Source organism: Melitaea cinxia, chromosome 18 (assembly GCF_905220565.1).
Source record: "Melitaea cinxia chromosome 18, ilMelCinx1.1, whole genome shotgun sequence".
NCBI classification, from domain to species: domain Eukaryota; kingdom Metazoa; phylum Arthropoda; class Insecta; order Lepidoptera; family Nymphalidae; genus Melitaea; species Melitaea cinxia.
The window spans coordinates 12,384,190-12,403,335 of record NC_059411.1 but is presented as its reverse complement, the minus strand read 5'-3'; the positions used below and the strand labels follow the sequence as shown (position 1 = coordinate 12,403,335).

Below are 19,146 nucleotides of genomic sequence, written 5' to 3'. Positions count from 1 at the left end.
TTTGAATAATATAATAAGACCCGCATCACTCCGTACTTAAGTGAGGTCTTGCTTTTAAGCCAGCTAGTTACTTAGTACTGACAGCTTTATACGTTAAATTTTTCAAGTGATATTTAAAAATTCAAATACTTTTAAAGTTTTTTACATATCTTATTATATAAAAAAAAATTACTATGGAAATATTTGAAATGTTGTTTGCCTATATTAAATGCGTGTATTATTTTATGAACGTTATATTGATTTTTTTAAGTAACAATTACTGTACTATTTTTAAGACACAGGAGAAACTCCGGGACCGTTGAGTGTGAGACGTTTATGTTTATTTATTTTGAGACAAAAAATATAAAATTCAAGCTTTACCTATGAACTCCAATGTGTCATAATGTGTGAACCTTAATGTGTCATAATTTTAAAGAATCATTTTTTTTCTATTATAGAATCAATCTATAGATATAAATACCCAGACTTTCCAATACAGCTTGTTACATTTATTCATCATTATTGATGATTTTTTTATGATAATTCGTTAATACAATTTTTATAATATGCTTAAACACGAGTAAAGTGTTTGGCTAAAAATTTTTCGTTTCAATGCTTTTTTTTTCAAATTATGAAAACGTTCGATTTAAAACTGTCAAAAACTCGATATCGTTCGTAAACTTTTAACCTATCATTTAACCCTTTACAACTAGAAATAATACAAATTTACTAATATCTGACCTGTTTATGAGTCTAGACTTAAAGGGTTTTACTATTTAACCGCATTAAAAAAAAGAAGAATTCTCAATTCGACTGTATTTTTTTCACGTGTGTAACCTCATAACTTTCTACTGGGGAGACCGATTTAGATGATCCTTTTTTGATCGAAAGCTGGTCTTGCCATGTAATTCCAACTCAATTTGATCTAAATATGACGAGCACTTTATACGTTATAAAATCTCTCTTAATAATTCTTTAAATTGTCTTTTACCGAATTCGCTCGGCGTATTACTTATCGATTTACATCGAAAAATTTTGAAGTTGGTGTTATTTTTTGTTTGCAAGCAAATACAATTATCACACAACAGTGGCGACGAGTTGATTGTGTTTTACTATTCATACCCACAACAATAGTAACAAATAAAGCTGAATATTTCTGCATATTAAAAATAATTTTACCTTAATTTCCTTTAGTTCTGGCGAGTTCTCAAAAAATGCTAAAATTAATTTATCATAAAAATTTTGGCATGATTATATATATTTTTTGGAACTTTTCTGTCATTTTTTTATGTTAAATATTATTTAATTTTTTTTTATATATCCTGCTACATGGCAATCTGTTCCTGGTTGAACAATGAGCCACTACTTTGTCCGAATGATATTCTGGGAGACTTATTTAATCATTTTTTTTAAACATGTGTGTATCAAGTCCGTGTTTGCGCCTACACACTGGTGTCGGTTCTCGCTCGGAATGAATACTATGCTTGGGGTCTCTCTCAAAGATAGGATTAGAAATGAGACTATCCGACAGACGTCGTTGTCGCTGTCGGATGTGATCATAGACACCTGATAGCGATCATTACTCATAGTGGGGAATATATCCGCCGACTCGCAGTGGAGCAGCGTGGCGGATTAAGCTGCGATCTTTCTCCTATATGAAAAAAGAGGCATATGTTACAGGCTAAAGCGTATATCAAGTCAAAGTTTTAAAGTTAAGTAGTAAGGAATCATTCAGGACTAAAAGGCTACAAAATTTACGGAAAAGAAATGAGACCTACCAGCTTTAAACTTCACATATCCATTGTTTTGTGCTTTTAAGTTTACCTATTTTTAAAAGTCGGAATTTATGTTTTTAGACAACGTGTTGTCTTTTTTTTATAAAAACTCTTTTATTAAGTTTTGTGGTACAATTACTTAAAAATAACGGCAAGACAAGAACAGGGAAAGAGAACTGGGAAGTATGACGCGAACTTGGGTATGCCTATGTCCAGCAGTCGACTGCGATAGGCTGAAGCAATAAAAAAGGTGCAAGAAAATTCAGTTAACCATTCAATTGTGAATTTAGTAAGTAGTTCAGTCCTAAATTTATTTTTATAATCAACTTAAGTACTAATTTTTCCATAAAAATTAAATAAAAAAATTAATATGTACGTATGTATGTTTGTATGTATGTATGTACTTATATGTATATGTTTTTAAGTAAATTTATTCACACGTTTATGCCCAAATTTGTACACCTATACCACTCTGTGGTCTGTGACCTACACCGACACAATACCATCTCCCCTGCCTCTAGGTTGCCAAGAAGAGATCGCTTTTCAGCGATAATGCCGCCCTTTGTACCTTATGATACTTTATTAAAATCAATCTGATATGTATTATTTCTGTTTTGGTGTACAATAAAGTGCATTGTTATGTTATGTTTTCTAAGATGTCCTACGTTATTAAATATTTTAGGGGCATATTATTTTATTATTAATAGTATACTGAGTTTTAGTTAGTTGCGAGAGATAATTCATAGCACATTTTATGAATCCTCATTAAAACAAAAAAAAAATGCTTGTATGTAGTTAACGAATTTTATTATACTGGATAAACATTATATTTAGTAACCCTTTATATTCAGAATGTCTATAATTCAGATAGTAGTTAAAAATATAATGCCGTATGATAATTGTATTATAATATAATTGTATTAAATATTCACGTCCATAGCTCCTCACATACGTATAATATAAACGCGCAACGAATTTGTAAATTAAGTTTCTAGTTCGTAGCGCCAGTATCTCGAATACTGGAGAAATGAAATTCTGGAGCAAATTAGTACGATTAAGTCTATACACGTTCCTGCCTATATATAAAACAATGCTAAATCATTATTTATATGCATATCAGTAAACAAACGTAAAATTATATATCCAGAGAAAATTTTCTGACTTCTAGGAGTACTATCAGAGTTCATTAGCTTCATTTTAATTTTTTAATTGCTAACCGACTTCCAAAAAAGGAGAGGGTTCTCAATTCGATAGTATTTTTTTTAATGAATGTTATTTCAGAACTTTTGACCGGTTGGACCTATTTCGATGATTTTTTTTTAATTAAAAGGTGTTGCATGTGGTCCCATTGAAATTTAATTGAGATCTAAAAAGTAATTTTCGAGTTATATCTAATAATGCGTATTTCCTTGAGTATTTTTTCGTTGGCTTACGTTATATTAACCGTATAACTTTTTACTGGGTTAACCGATTTTGATAATTTCTAATTGACAGCTTGTCATGTAGTCTCATTTAAATTTTAACCAGATCTGATTAGCATTTAATTATGAGTAATCTTTAATAACGCGTATTTACTTGACTATTTTTTCGTCTTCTTATGTTGTATTACTTGTTGATGTAATTGAAGTAGGTTTTTTATCGTTTGCGAGCATACATGATTATTTTAGCTTGTATAGTTCCACGGCTAACCACAGGCTCTGTCACTACAGCCATTTTTTTACGTGGGGAAAATCCATCATGAATAGCCTCCGACGCGGGGTTGCCAGAGGGTTATGTCAGACTCCTACTGACTAAAAACCACCACGTGTGAGCAGTCGTCCGCCTGGATGGGGCGAGATGGGGTCGCGCTAGCATTCGCCACCTCGCCCCGGCTGTCACTACAGCCTCACTCAGTCTGATGTACTATGTTTCTTCACTATTGGCTGAAGGGTACACCTATAAGTAACGATTAGGTACATCTGTCTATGACAATAATTTTTGTAAAAACATAATTCAAATTCTAAGCGGGAAAACAATATACCGTCGTAATTTTGAAATTGTCTTCATAAAAAAAACACATAATATCGAACAGTAAGTTAGCGACTAGTCTTTTTAAGAGGTACGAGATAAGCTCTTTCCTTTGGCTTCATAATTATTAAGGAAATGTGTAGACTGCGCTCCTCTTTAGCTTATCAGTAGGTTCAGAATTTTATCATTAATATATCTGTGAAGTAAAAACTCCCGTATACCAAAAGAATTCCAGAAAAAAGTTGAACTATATTCGTAGAATATTTTTCAAAATATTATTAATACACATACTTACGTAACACATCATTACGTAAACAAATATTTCAAAAAAACATTGACTAAAGGGAAAATAATAAAACATAAATTATCCGCCATTTTGTAGCGGCGGCCATCTTAAATTTATAATGATAATGAATAAACATAATTGTATTGTCACCAAAATCCAAAGTGTATACAAAATTTCAGATTAATCGGTTGACATTAAGAGGGTGAAATTTGAATTACTAAATTTGACCCAAGAATAAATAATAAATAAAAATAAAACAAACGGGGTGAGCTAAATAAAAAAGAATAGGATGAAGATAATTTTTTTAAATTTATTGACATTTTGTCCTTAAGTTTTTTTTTTCAATATGATACGATGTATGATGTGGCCATAAATACTGTTACAATTAAAAATATACAAAATATTATATTTGAATTTAGAATCTGTCATTTTTATATGATTGTTCATTGTGCTTTCTCATTTTCGTGCCAATACATTGTAAAATAATTTGTGATATTAAAATGGAGTGGGGTAAAAAGAGAACCAAATCGCTGTGATTGCATTATACAAAGTAGGTATGGAGCCAATACAATTTTTAAAACTCTCCATACACTTGGTATTAGTGAAATTTTTGTGTACCGGGCTATTGGTAGGAAGGTAACATGAATCCTCCTCTGCTTGTGACAGAAAAAGATCTGGCTATGTACGTAGTGATCGAACGAAAAAGGCGATCAAAGCAATAAGGAAAAAAATTCGAAGAAATCCTATCCGAAAGCAAAAGATTTTATCTCGGGAGATGAAGATATCACCTAAAACCATGTCGCGTATTTCAAAAGATGACTTGCAGCCTATAAGTGACGCACTGGTGATTTCTTAACTGATAATTTAAAAAAGATGAGGTGTTAAAATCAAAACACTTACTTAACCGGTACCCAAAGGGAAGTCACAGAAATTTTTTGTTTACGAGTGAGAAAATGTTTACGATTAAGCAATATTTTAATAAACAAAATGACCGGATTTATGCTCAGCTCTAAGGAAGCTTCCAAATTAGTCAAAAGAATACAATATGGGCATTATCCAACTTCAGTGATGCTTTGATGGGGTGATAGCTTTTAAGGCGTGACTGAGCCATATTTTTGTGAAAAAGGTATCAAAACATCGGCTCGAGTGTATAAAGATACCATCCTTCAGAAGGCAGTTAAGCCCCTTAACAACACCATGTTCAATAACCAAGAATAGTCCTTTCAGAAAGATTCGGCGTTGGGTCATAGACTTCGATCCATCCGTTAGAAACCAACGTTCCGGACTTCACCAGAGCTGAAGACTGGCCATCATCTAGTCTCGATCTTAATCCGGTGGATTATGAATTATGGCCAGTTTTAGAGAGTATAGCTTGCTATAAATGCCATGATAATTTGGAGACCATACAATAGGCAGTGAAGAATTTTCCAATGGAAAGATTGCGTGCTTCTATTGATAGCTGGCCTGAACGTTTAAAGGACTGTATTGCCAATGGAGACCACTCGAATAAGCTTTTTATATTTTTATGGTTTTATATTAATGTATTAAACTAACATACTGTAATATTAATAAATGCTACGCGCAATGTAAAAAATGTTTTTTTTTTGTAACAATATTTAGGGCGACTATATATGTATATATATTGTTTAGTGATTGTATTGTATTGTATTGTATTGTAGTGGGCTCGGTTTTCCGCATTTAGACGCAAAGGTGGTCCATTATGCGTGAAAAGTGGGCCGACTAGTTTAGCCAGCCCAGCTCCTTCCAGAAGCTCAGAAGCCTCCTGGGGCGTTCACAGGCTTCTCGGAGCGTCCTTATTTCCTTAAGGATGATAGCCCGGTGTGCGGCCACTCCCTCGCATTCCAGGATTACGTGGGCGGCTGTTTCTTCGGCAGCCAGACAGCCCCTGCAAAGAGGGCTGTCTGTTGCATTCATGATGAATAGTTGGTGATTGAGTGCCATATGGCCGGTAATCGTGCCAACAACTATTCTGATGTCCAGGCGGTTGAGGCTGAGCAGTCGGCACGCTAGGTGCGGTGATACTTCCGTGAGTACCAATTTGGACTGTCTACAGCCGGTTTGGTTTGCCCAAAGGGCATTGTGATTTGCACGTGTACGTTGCCTTACCCACGAGCGCAGTTGTCCAAATGGTAGCGGCAACAGGATGGTTGGGCCGGCAACCTTTGTATTGGACCCCTGTCTTGCAAGCTCGTCGGCAGCATCGTTTCCGCGCGATCCACTATGTCCTTTTATCCACTGGAGGATTACCTCATTATGTGAGGCTAATGCTTCCAGGGTTTGATGACATTCGTATATAAGACTAGAGTTAGTCGAATTGCTCTCTAGTGCTTTAAGTACGGCCATGCTGTCCGACAGAATACGGATATTGCAATCCCTAATGCCTTTTGACAGGACGGCGGTGGCTGCATGGGTTATCGCAACACACTCACATTGAAAGATGGAGCTGTGTTGGCCCAGCGTTAGTGATAAGTTGATATTGAGGTCTTGTGAGTACACTCAGGCACCGGTGCCAGACCCCATTTTGGAGCCATCCGTGTAGATGCGGACCTCGCGTATGCCGGATTGGTCTCTTTCAGCCTCAAACGGTTGTATATGGTACTTTCTTTCGAAAATATGTTGTTTGGGAATCCTATCACAAGGAGCAGCAAGTAGTGGCTCATAGCTCACAAGGTTGCTCCAAAGTCTATTGTGTGGACCCTCCTGGTTGCACCACAAGCCCAAGTGTTTCAGCCTGATAGCTGACATAGCCGCCTCCTGTTGTATGAACAAGTCAAGCGGTGCCAGGTCAAGCATAACCTCAAGAGCTGCTGTGGGGGCGGTACGCATACAGCCAGTGATTGCAGAGCATGCTATTCTCTGAAACCGCTGGAGTTTGTTTTTAACGGTTGTAAGTTCTGTTCTCTGCCACCAGATAACCGCACCGTAGGTGATTATAGGCCTGACAATAGTTTTGTAAAGCCATAGAGTAATTTTAGGTGATATGCCCCAGCTTTTGCCGAGGAGCCTTTTGCATTGGCAGAGGATTATGCTGGCTTTGTTGATTTTTGAGTCTAAATGCCTGTTCCAAAGAAGCTTACTATCTAGGATTACTCCAAGATATTTGACCTCCTTGGTTAGGGCAAGACTGGTGCCAAATAATTTAGGGAGTTTAAGGTTCCCTAAATTCCGTTTATTTGTGAACATCACAAGTTCCGTCTTTGCGGGGTTCACTGTTAGTTCGTGGTCCGTACACCACTGTTCAACGACTTTTAATGCGGCCCTCATTTGGTCGCAGACTGTCCTCTCAGATGGCCCACTGATGAGTACAGTTAAGTCGTCTGCATAGCCCACTGTGAGAAATCTGCGGTCGTTGAGCAAGGTGATCAGTTCGTCGATCACTATGTTCCACAGAAGTGGGGAAAGGACCCCCCCCTGCGGACACCCCCTCGCTACAACGCCTCTAGTTATTTCATTCACAGTGAATTGGATGGCCCTGTACTTCAGCATGCTGTCAATCCACCCGGCAATCGTGTTATTGACTCCATGCTTGGTCAGGGCACGGCTTATGCTGGTGAACTTAGTTTTATCAAAGGCCCCTTCAATGTCAATAAAGGCGCCTAGGGTTGATATTTTGTGATGGAGATTGCCCTCTATATAGGATATAACCTTATGTAGGGCAGAGTCCGTTGATTTGCCCATTGAGTAGGCATGTTGGTTGGGATTCAGGGGTTGCTCAACCAGAGTTGTGCTCCTCAGCTCCCGATCTATTAGCCTTTCCAAAACTTTCAATAGAAAGGAGGTAAGGCTAATAGGTCTGAATGATTTTGGTTGTGAGTAGTCTCTTTTGCCGGGTGTTGTTTAGTGATTAATATTAAAAAATATTTTCATTTTCGACAACTAAACTAGTTGAATAACTAAAACATAAAAAAACAAAAAAAATTTAAACTAATAGAACATCGTTATAAAACTTCGTTTTATTCAATAGAACAATGGTTAAGATGAAGTGGTCTGGTTAAGGATTGTTATTAATTGTATACAATTGTCGATATAAATATAATTAAACTACATACATTTTTCGATATATTACAAAGATGGCAAGCAAGTGTTACGGTACCTGATACTGAGCGGATACTGTAGCGTATGGACGCCTGCATCACCGGGCACGAGCGAGTTGTCGACCCTATTTCCGCATCTCCCCAGGAGATTTGGTTACCTTACTCATCACAGAAACACAACATTACTTAAGAGTATTATTTGTCTGTGATCATCAGAACCATTGATGTACTTCCCTAGTCCCAGGATATTTCCTGCTCAAAATCGGAAACAGCCGACTTTCACAATAATTTTTTTTCTTTTTTTTTTTTTGTATACAAATCCAAGATTTGAAACATCGATTTCTAAAAAAATATTTTGTGTTAAGAAGGGTTTAGTGATACGTGCTTAAAAAAAAAATGTGTTGGCCATACAGATGTTTATTATAACCGTGATATTTGTTCTGTCCAGACCTCCCAGCACAGAGTAATTATTTATTTATTTAAGTATACACGAGCTTTACACTTTACTGGAAAGCTTTTTGTACTATTTCAAAAATATTAATGACTAAAAATTATAAGATAATTTTCAAACCTGTTTTCAGCGATTGTGTTAAACCGTTCTTTTAATAAGCGTTGACCGCGAGCGCACTGCGACTAATAAAATACTGCCAATATTATTCAAGCTTTTAAGCACTTATTTTTGTTAAAATATTAACCCTTCGTAAATAAACGTGTGCTATGAAATAATATTAGCACTGAATATTCTTAAAATAGCGTCTCCTAATGTTTTTGCTAGGATAAAAGCGGTTTTAATTATAGTTAGATTTGTTTTATCCACCAACCCGCATTGGAGCAGCGTGGTGGATTAAGCTGCGGGATATTACAGGCCGAAGCGAGATTTGTTCTAACTGTTCTACCATGTTAAAAAATTAGTTGGTGGAGTTTATTGATGTCTAATTGAAAGATATCAAAGTCAAATATTAGATTACTAGTTATCACTCATCATTAAACAGTATAAAACAAAGCCGCTTCCCGTTGTCTGTCCCTATGTGTGCTTAGATCTTTAAAACTACGCAACGGGTTTTGATGCGGTTTTCTTTAGTAAATAGAGTAATTTCAGACGAAGGTTTATATACATAATACATGCATAATAAAGTAGAGGAACTTTGATAGTTTTACAGGTTTCCAATGTGATGTCCTAAATAAACACATTTTTTGCGCTTACATTGCAAATATTTATTTTATTTTTAGTATCAGCATTGCACCCCTGCGAAGCCGGGCAGGTCACAATAAGCCATAAAGTCATCTTCAATAGCTCATAAATTCCTTCTAAAATAATATTTTTAACACAACATCATTTAAAAAATGATAAACCACGTGATAAGGAATTTTGTTTTAAAATATGATATACAAATTTGGGTTTCAAGTAAATTATCAATTGCTAATCGTAACTCCTATGTATGTTTGTTTGTTGTTTATGTATCGAAACTTTAGAAGAGTAAACCACATATACGAGTAAACACTATTGAGCCAAAACAGTCTAGTCTAGTATGCCGACTTTACATTAAACGATAGTTCAATTTCCTTTCAGCACCGCTGAGTTGTCAAGCATACGTTTTGTTTAATGTGACAAAGAAAAAAAATATTAAAAGTTAAATTAAATATTACTTTTACGTAGTTTTGGAACTATAACAAATGAAGTAAAGTACGAAATAAGATGGGCAAGGAAACTGAGAAATACTAATATTATATTAATAACTAGCTGTGCCCGCGACTTCAGCCGCGTGAAATTTAACAAAAAAGTTATTGTTTAGTTTGCAGAGTTATAAAATAAAAAAAAAATCTAAAATAAAAGTAGTCTAAGTTACTCCTTATTACATCAGCTATCTGCCAGTGAAAGTCCCGTCAAAATTGGTCCAGCCAGTTCAGAGAGAAGCCGGAACAAATTTTACCGGAAATTATTTTAATATTACAAACAATTTTATTTATTTGTATAGATTATTCCCCTTATTTATATGATACCACTATTACTTACAAAATTGATATTATTATTGTATCTATACCTATATTATAATACGCGAATCAAAAACTTTTTATTCCTTTTTACGAAAATGGCGCAGATGGAGAAGTATGAAATTTCGCACATTTATAATTTATGTAGAGGAGTGCAGAATGCTAATATTAAATTATGCATAAAAATACATTAAATCAGTATTAAAAAAACATTACACACACTACCATCTATTCGACACACACACGCATATAATATGTATACTGTTTTGTTTATTATTATAGAAGTATAGTCTTTGACAAAAACCTTAACAAAGTTCAAAATTATAATTTAAATTAATTATGGTCGAATTTCGACCACTCGGCGACGACTAGTTATTGTAATTTAATAATAAACTGTCACAAATATTGCAACTATAAATATATACTTGATAATAACATCCCAACGGGATTCTTCGCTCTCGGGTTATACATATAGGTATAATAGCTTATACCTATATGTACTGTATTTTGGATTACGAAAATCGTGTCGATATCAGTATCAGGACATTTAATTTAACGTAATAGCCGATACTCTGAAAATAGCTAAAATAAATTTAAAATCCAACAGCATCTGATAATTGTTTTAGTTTTTATTGTCAGTGAATTTGTTATTGGTGTTCCTAGCACAAATCGGGTTTTAAGCATTCTGTATCATTGGTAGTTTAAAAAGTCATTGTTTAGTATTAAATTTATAGGTATACAATTCTTTTGTACCTAGGTGTCAATAAAAATTCTATATTCATTCAATTCTCATTGGAAAGCAGATTATTTGTAGTTAATCATTTTTGTGCGTGTTTCTACGTGTAGTGTGTACTTAAGCAAATCTTTTTTTTTGTCGTGAAATTAAGATAGTATCAACAGCCAACAATACGGTTTCGCAGATATATCATTGTCACAGGTATATAATAATATCGTCTGATTATTGTTTCTTTGATAAATAAAGTAAAAAAATAGGTATACATATTATTCACAGATTAAAGAAAGTCATTAATATACTTTAGATACAAAACCGGTCCCAAAATTTTATCTTTTGGAACACCTAAAATCATAAATATGTCTTAAACTCGCAATCCCCATATCTTTTATGGGAGGATCTTTAGTTAAACCTTATCTATCGCTATGAAAAAGAGTTTGCATTAAAATGAACGTGTATTTTTTTATTGTAGAAGTTAGTATGAAATTCGTCAATAATTATTTATCTGAACTAAGATTGCTTCTACTTTAGTCTTTGAAAAGATACGAATATATAAAAAGGAGAATATTCTCAATTCGATGGTATTTTTTTATGTACAAGTTCTGAGGTAATATACCTGCGGTACTTTTATAATATACCTGAGGTAACTTTGGACTGGGTGGGCCGATTTTGATGGGTTTTTTTTAATCGAAAGGTGATGCGTGTCATGTGGTGTCATTTAAATTTGATTGATATCTAAGAAGTACTTTTTTGAGTAATATCTAATAATGCGTATTTACTTGACATTTTTTCGCCTAGTTACATTGTATTTACTACTTATCGATGTACTTGGATTGTTTTTTTTTTGTTTGTGACAACACAATTAAGTATTACAATATCCTGATGATAATGACACATTCAGTATATACAATAAAATATATTTGTATTAATATACTCACCGTTTTCATCTTTGTATCGTCGGCATAAGGAAAACATTATGTGATACGCCCGTCACAGGAGTCTGTTCGCCTGAAAAAATACAAAATACATTAAGACGAAGGCTCGAAATATAATATCGTACACTTATTAACAACCGCTCTGGTGTAGCGGTGCGAGTAGTCGCCTAAAACACCGGAAGTTAGCAGGTTCGATTCTCGCTCGTGATGGATATTTGTATTTGTGTCTAAAAATAAAGTAAATATAAAAAATCCAACTTAAACATGAAGTTTGATGCTGTTAGGACTCATTCTTTTTCCGAAAGTTTTGGTACTTTGTAGTCCTGAATGTTCCATCTTTAAAACTTTGACTTGATACACGCTTTAGCCTGTAAAATTCTACTCCTTTACATATGCCTCTATCTCCGAGTAGGAGAACAATTGGAGCTTAATCCACCACGCTGCTCCACTGCGGGTTGGCAGATATGTTCTCAGATGACAACAGGCAGACCCGACAGCTTAATGCACTCTCCGAGGCACGGTGGGGAGACCAACAAGAACACACATCCAAGGCGGAAAGAAATATTTGTATAAACACAAATATCCCATCTCAGCAGGAGTCGAACCCTCAAACCGTCGGTTTTTAGGTGCCTTCACTGCCCACAAAATGAAAATCATGCCGTGACTATCACGTTTTTAGACTTCAGCGTGGTTTTGGAATGCGGAAAGGTCACACCAATTAACTAATTAACAACTGTGATATACGGACAGAAAATGTGATTTGTTCAATTATGGCTTTTGAAAAGATTACGAATAATTACAGTGATTAATTAATAATAGCGTTAACTTTCTCAGATTAATATTCAAAAACCTCTGACCAATTTCCTATATGAAGAAAGAGTCCAAATATTGGAATATTTCAGGATGAATCAATCAATGTATAAAGAATAATTTAGGGAGAAGTAGTCAAAGAATGGGTTGGATTTCCAAAGTATACACATTTAGAGGAAATACAAAAGATCTCCGACAAATATCGACAAAAAAATAAATAAAAATATATATAAGGGAAAAAGAAGTTAATTAGAAATGAAATTTACACAAGAAAGGGAAGAAGAGAATAGAAGTAAATAATTAATAGTACTGACATCATAAATAAATAAAAATTATGTGGTGTCATGGGACACGAGATAGGAACGAAGTTCCTTCGGATAGTATAGAAGCAACACAATTTGAAAAAAAATATGTTGAATTATATATATATTCTAGTTTTTGATTTTTTTTTTTTAATTTTGTTGATTGGTTTTTAATTAAGTAGTTACATAAAAGTATTTAGGAAATTTAGTATTTTAGAAAATAACAAATACCGTAAAATAAAATAAATCAAAGAAAATAATAATAATTTAAACTATTAAGTGAAATAAAAAAAACGTCTTTGTTTATTTTTGTCGACAGTATAAAATTACATAAATAATTAAAAAAAGTTTACTAGTAATATTTTAGTTTTACAAACGTCATATTATACAGTCGTGTGACTGATATTACGTCACTTCAGTTATATATTTTTCTTACGGTTTTAGTATCACATTTTTTTCAGTTCGGTCGCCCAGCCAAATGTCAAGCCTGTCGTAAGGAACTTCGTTCCAATAAACGCTTTAAACTCAACGGCTCCCAGCAGGGTTTTCTCCTGTGCCGGGGGTTCGGAAACACACACAATACACGAGCACAAACGCTCAGACCACGACGAACATCTATTTGGCCAATACAAATGTCTGTCGTGAGCGGGGATCGAACCCGCGTCAAATTAATTATTAACTTCTTTATTTCAAATTATTTGACCTCCGATAGAGCTGAACATGTCAAAAACGCAAATTAGGCTACATTTATATAGAAATTGAAAAAAAAATATATTTTGTAACTATGCGACAGATTTTATTTTAAATGTACATAATCCTTTATATAATTAGTGTATTTTTGTGGAGTATATTATTAGTACCCATAAAATATTTTTGTTAATTGGAAATAATTTTAAGCATTTTTCCTCATAAAGTTATTCCTCGTTAGCATTTTAACGTAACTACAAAATTCATACTTGAATGGCCTGAAAAACGCGACCAAATGTCAGAGTATCATAACTCTAAATATATAAGAATTTAGAAGTTTATTAAATAATTAATAAGTTTAATGGAGTTGTTGATTTAGTTCCAGTCTGCTAAAAGCTCAATTACTCAATCTAAAAAGCTAGAGTAATCCGCAATTTCTGAATTAGGTCAAACACTAAAACCTACTATCAAACAGATCAAAGTAAACCCTTTCATGAATTAATATGACCTTATTTTTAATAAAAGGTTTGTTTAAAAATATTCCTTACTTAAAAATATTAATTTAATATTCAAGAAAATATTACAATTTTTTCGCGACATTAAAGAAAAGATAGTACTGTCTAGACGTAATCAATTAGTTAATTAGCTTTCTATCGTAGGGATGAATACATTAAATGCATCCTAAATTAATTTACTTAAATATTTGATATCAAAGACAGTGTATCTGCATAAGTATATCAACGAACCTGCTGTAGCTTATACTTTCGATCTAGACACGTTAAAACCCATTGTGTGCGAACACTGTCAATTAAACAACAATCCGTGCTTGCTTTATGTTTGATCACAGCACTATTGCTAAAAAAAAAGTTTATCACATGTGAAGAAAGTGTAGGGAAATTAATAAAAAGACGAGCGTAGCACGCGAAGGTTTTGTAGCGACTGGTGTTCCGATGAATTTCGTACCAACTCGGCGGAGGTCGGGTGGGATCGACATCTCGTAGGGCTTTCAGGACGAATTTCAAACTGTCCTACGATGTGGTGTATCAAAGCACACTTATTACAAATGATGAATACAATAACAACGCAAACTGTCTACGAATTTTAAACTGTAAATAATAAGTACGATAAACCGAATACATTATTTGTTTAAATAAATTAAATAACTTTATAGCGCACGCAGTTTAATTACCTACAATAATAATATAATAATTGCATTTTATAGTTTTTTCTCGGCATAGTAAATTTCCTTATTTATTTATAAAAACTAAAAATAAAAATGATATTTAAATACTATAATAAGACATATATTCAGATAAAATTATATACCTTAAGTAGCTAATAAGAACATATATAAATATATTTAGTACACAGCTAAAACCAGAATATAGGAAAATATTAAATTTAACTTTTTAGATTTACAAAAATCCAACGTAAAATCCTAAAATTCTCTCCTAAATGTGACAATATATGAGCTTTGGTGGCAATATATAAAAAATGTAATCTTTTTGTTAGTTTCTATTTTTTATTGTTTTCATTGTAGTTAAATATTTATGTTTTTATTAAATGTGTACTAGCTGCACCTTATGCGGTTTCATCCGCGTAATTTCCGATCCTAAGGGATGTCAGGGTAAAAAGTAGCCTACGTTTTATTCTGGGTCTCCAGCTATATACCTACCTCCCGAGTTTCCTTACAATCAGTTCTGTATTGTATGCGTGTAATTTTTGAAGTGAAACTTCTTAAGGCGCATGAAAGTAAAATTTTTACGGATGAAACCGTAACGTTTTGATGAAACGGCAACGTTTTTGTCGATGGCGCTGGAACGAAAATATAAAGCTTTAGATTTGTATAAATATAAACGAGACTGAAAAATTAATCTGCCAAAGAAGTTTCACTTCTGACGTGTGTACTTTGTACGTACGCACTTTCTTTTATTAAAAGTGTTCTGAAATTCGCTCAATGAAAACCCAACTCAAGAGCTTTACTGTATTAAAATTGAAATACGCCACTTATCGACTTCATTACTGTAGTATTAGCTTGTGTTCTTGGAAATATGATTCATAGTATCATATCGTGGAAAAAAATAAAGGATCGGAAAGAAAAAGGAAAATCAGGGAAACTAATATACCATGAAATTATAGAATTACCACTGATTTCCGAGACTGTATTCAAAAAGAAAATCAATCTGAACGCAATAACTTTTGAAATTTATTGTTGCAGAGTTCAATAAGGGAAATATACTAACAATTGCGTCACAATATATTTATAACAATATTATGTATATTCATAAGAATATCGATTGTTTTGATATAAATAATCAAATAGTAATAATTGCAGTATAAGCACGAGAAAGACTGACCAAACTGTATTAAAAAGAATTTAATAGCTAATGCTTAGCATTCGGTGTAGGATTATATTAATTATAAAGATGTGTGGATTTAGTGACGCTACTTTGGTTTTTTGAATGCAATTAGAATTATGTATAATTTATTTTTGTGTTAAAATTGTTTATTTTATTATAAAAATAATGCACTAACAAATTTGTGTCAGCTCCGATTCGCATCCAGTCGCGTGACTGGAGATAAGTCTTCAAGAACGATTAAAAATAAAAATATTCTATTAAATTAATCAAATTATAATTAATTAAAACAACACTAACAACTCTAAAATCAAAAAAAGCCAATCGACACTTGCTATTCGTCTCGGTACAGTAAATATTGGTAAGTAATATTTATTTATTATACCTACTTTCCAGCGTCATTCAGCGTCACTACTATTTCGTTTTTTTCCTATAGAGCGATATATATATATATATATATATATATATATATATATAATGAAATATGTTGAATAATCATAACATACACAAGTTTAAAAAACGAGGTAACTGTCGAGTTTTTCTCAACGGATTTTTTCAGAGATTATACCCATAAATTATGCCAGACATTAGGCACGACAGAATAAAGCTACATCGCGCGACAAGCTAGGAGTCATAATTTTATCAAACTTGATATATTTCTTAATTAAATATTTTATCTAAATAAAAATTAATTGCTGAAAGGTTTTGTATGAGCTAACTTCTGAACAAGTTTTTTTTTTTCATTATTGTTAGGAACGTGGTTGAAATTCAATAAAATTTAATAAAAATAAAAAACTATATTTACGAAATAAAATAAAAAATTAGAAGTAACGATCGCTATCAGGTGTATATGATAACAACCGGGACTTAACGTGCTCATCGAGACACGGTGCCGTGAGCTACAAGCACAGACATATAAACCGGGAAAAAAATTGTAAAAATACAAATATCCATCCCGAGTGGCAATCGAACCTGAAAGCCGCCGGTATTTAGGCGCGTACACGGCACATGCCACACTACACCAGGTTGTTGAGTCAACTCTACAATTAAATAATTTATTTTACAGGTAACATTATATGAAATATTCTTTAACTTGTCTATCAAGACAGCAGTGCTTGCCAACGGGCGTGTCTGTAACCGGGTGACCGGGGTGCAATGTGACCGCGTGACCCGGTCACCACGTGACCCGGTTCGCAACCGGGTATGCAGCGCTCGGGTTTACACTCATTGATTTAAGATTTCGGGAATGGGACAATCTGTCTAGGTTTCATTTGATTGATTTTCTGTGTAAAAAATAGCGAACTTTATTATTTAGGCCATGTTACTCGTTCTTTCGAAGAATATCGTTGTCGTTATTTAATTTATTGCATTCAAATTAAAACTTTGTCAACAGTAACAAAGAAATAAAAAAAAATGTTTTCCCCTATCAATTATTTTTAGAAACATATTGGCTATTATTTTGTCATATACTCGTATGCTTATAAGTAGGTGAATAAAAATTATTTGGTCATTACATTTAAATGACTTTTTTTTTTAAATATGAATACATTGACAATAATATTATTATTTACAAATATTAGTAAAAAGTTCAAATTTTGCTAGATATTGTACTCTCATTTGTAGCATTTTCACCACCCGCCTCACATTGCTTTGGAAAACCATTTAAATTATTTACAAATGCAGCATACTCTGAATTCGTCTCTTCACCACTAGTCAGAGGAACACTTCGAATGCCTTTATTTACCATTTTAATAATTCGTCTTATACCAAGCAATTCCTTCCTCAATTTCGTCAGCAAGTTTGTTTTCGACTCTAGGATACTGCTCAATTTATCTTTTTCTAATTGAAGAACTAAATTTTGTGTTTGTCTTTTCACGTCTCTTTGATTTGCTGCCCGTAATTGCTTACCCATTTCAAACAGTACTAGTTTGAAACATTTTTTCGCCTCATCCAAGTTTTTGTTTGCTTTGTTCAGTTCGTTTTTTAAATGTTCTATGTCCTGACTCAATTTCGTGACATTGTTTTCGCCTATGAAATTTTCTACTTGAATATTTTTATTTTTTACCTGCTTGACAATAATTTCAACAGCTGTTGTATCGTTCCTAAATACTTCACGAGTGTTGTAATTGTCGTCGGTACTGCTACACTGTATTTTATTTTTCTTTATTGGACAAAATATTTCAGAATCTGAAACCTTTACATTAAACTCTTGCGACATTATATTTTATTTTTAATATTATTTATATAGCATTTATTTTAATGGAAACTAATATTTTACGTTACAACACATGTATTTTGCAAATCTGTATTCCAAATAAACGTAAAATTATAGTGTTTTTCTTTTATGTATAAATCTTATGTCAATTAAGCAAGTCTAAACAGCATGCAATTCAAAATGATCAGTAACAGATAAAATATGTTCACTTCATTGAAAAGAACCTTCTTTTCACGTCAGCCCATTTCTTTAGTAATTTAAACAGTTTCAACTTGAATGAAAGTAGAACATTTTCATTTTTTTTATTGAAAAATTAGTCTTCAACGAGTTCTTTCAATTATGTGCCTCCTCGGTTTATTAAACATAAAATGTGAAAGACCGCGGACGAGCGCAGCTCTTCCGGTCAGATTCAGTTAGTGAAGCGCGGTATTACTGCCAGCATAAAAAGCATTGCTTAATATATTACCGCGAATATTTAAAAAAAAAATACACTACATTACCTTAAATTTTTATAGAAACATTTTATTTTTCTTGCAAATTTTAATTATAGTTTTTCTTGTGTAGCCACACAAACCTTTATTAGAGGATACGCGATTTTTTAAAAATCAATATTTTAATCGCAAAAACTTTATGACCTTAGGTATTTTACAGATTAGACGTCAACCTCTATAGTGCGTACATAATATATATGTTTTAACACTTTTATATAAATTGGAATGTCGCATTTTAAAATAGTGAAATATTACAAAATAAGAAAATACGATTGATTTCAAATTAACCTCATATTTCTGTATGACTTATCTTACTATCTTTCATTTTTCTTTAATTTGATTATATTTTAAAAAGTAAAACATTAATTTAAATAAACCCAATTTTATTACAGTAAAACAATTTTTTTTAATCTCCAAAATCTTTTTCAGATTAAGTTTCTGCCTTACGTTACGATAAATATTACACTAGTCCTTTCGAAAATACTTTAAAATATTGTAAACCAAAGTAAAATCAGAATAGAG

General features: G+C 33.0%; 1 protein-coding gene across 1 annotated transcript in view; it reads right to left on the bottom strand.

Annotated features, from left to right (window-relative positions):
- LOC123662344 overlaps positions 1–11,802 on the bottom strand; it is a 111,851-nt gene extending 100,049 nt beyond the window's left edge. Inside the window, exon 1 of the mRNA XM_045597197.1 lies at positions 11,766–11,802. Within this exon, the coding sequence (XP_045453153.1) occupies positions 11,766–11,802 (37 nt within the window). The remainder of the gene's footprint in view (positions 1–11,765) is intronic.
- Between the last annotated feature and the right edge of the window lie 7,344 nt (positions 11,803–19,146).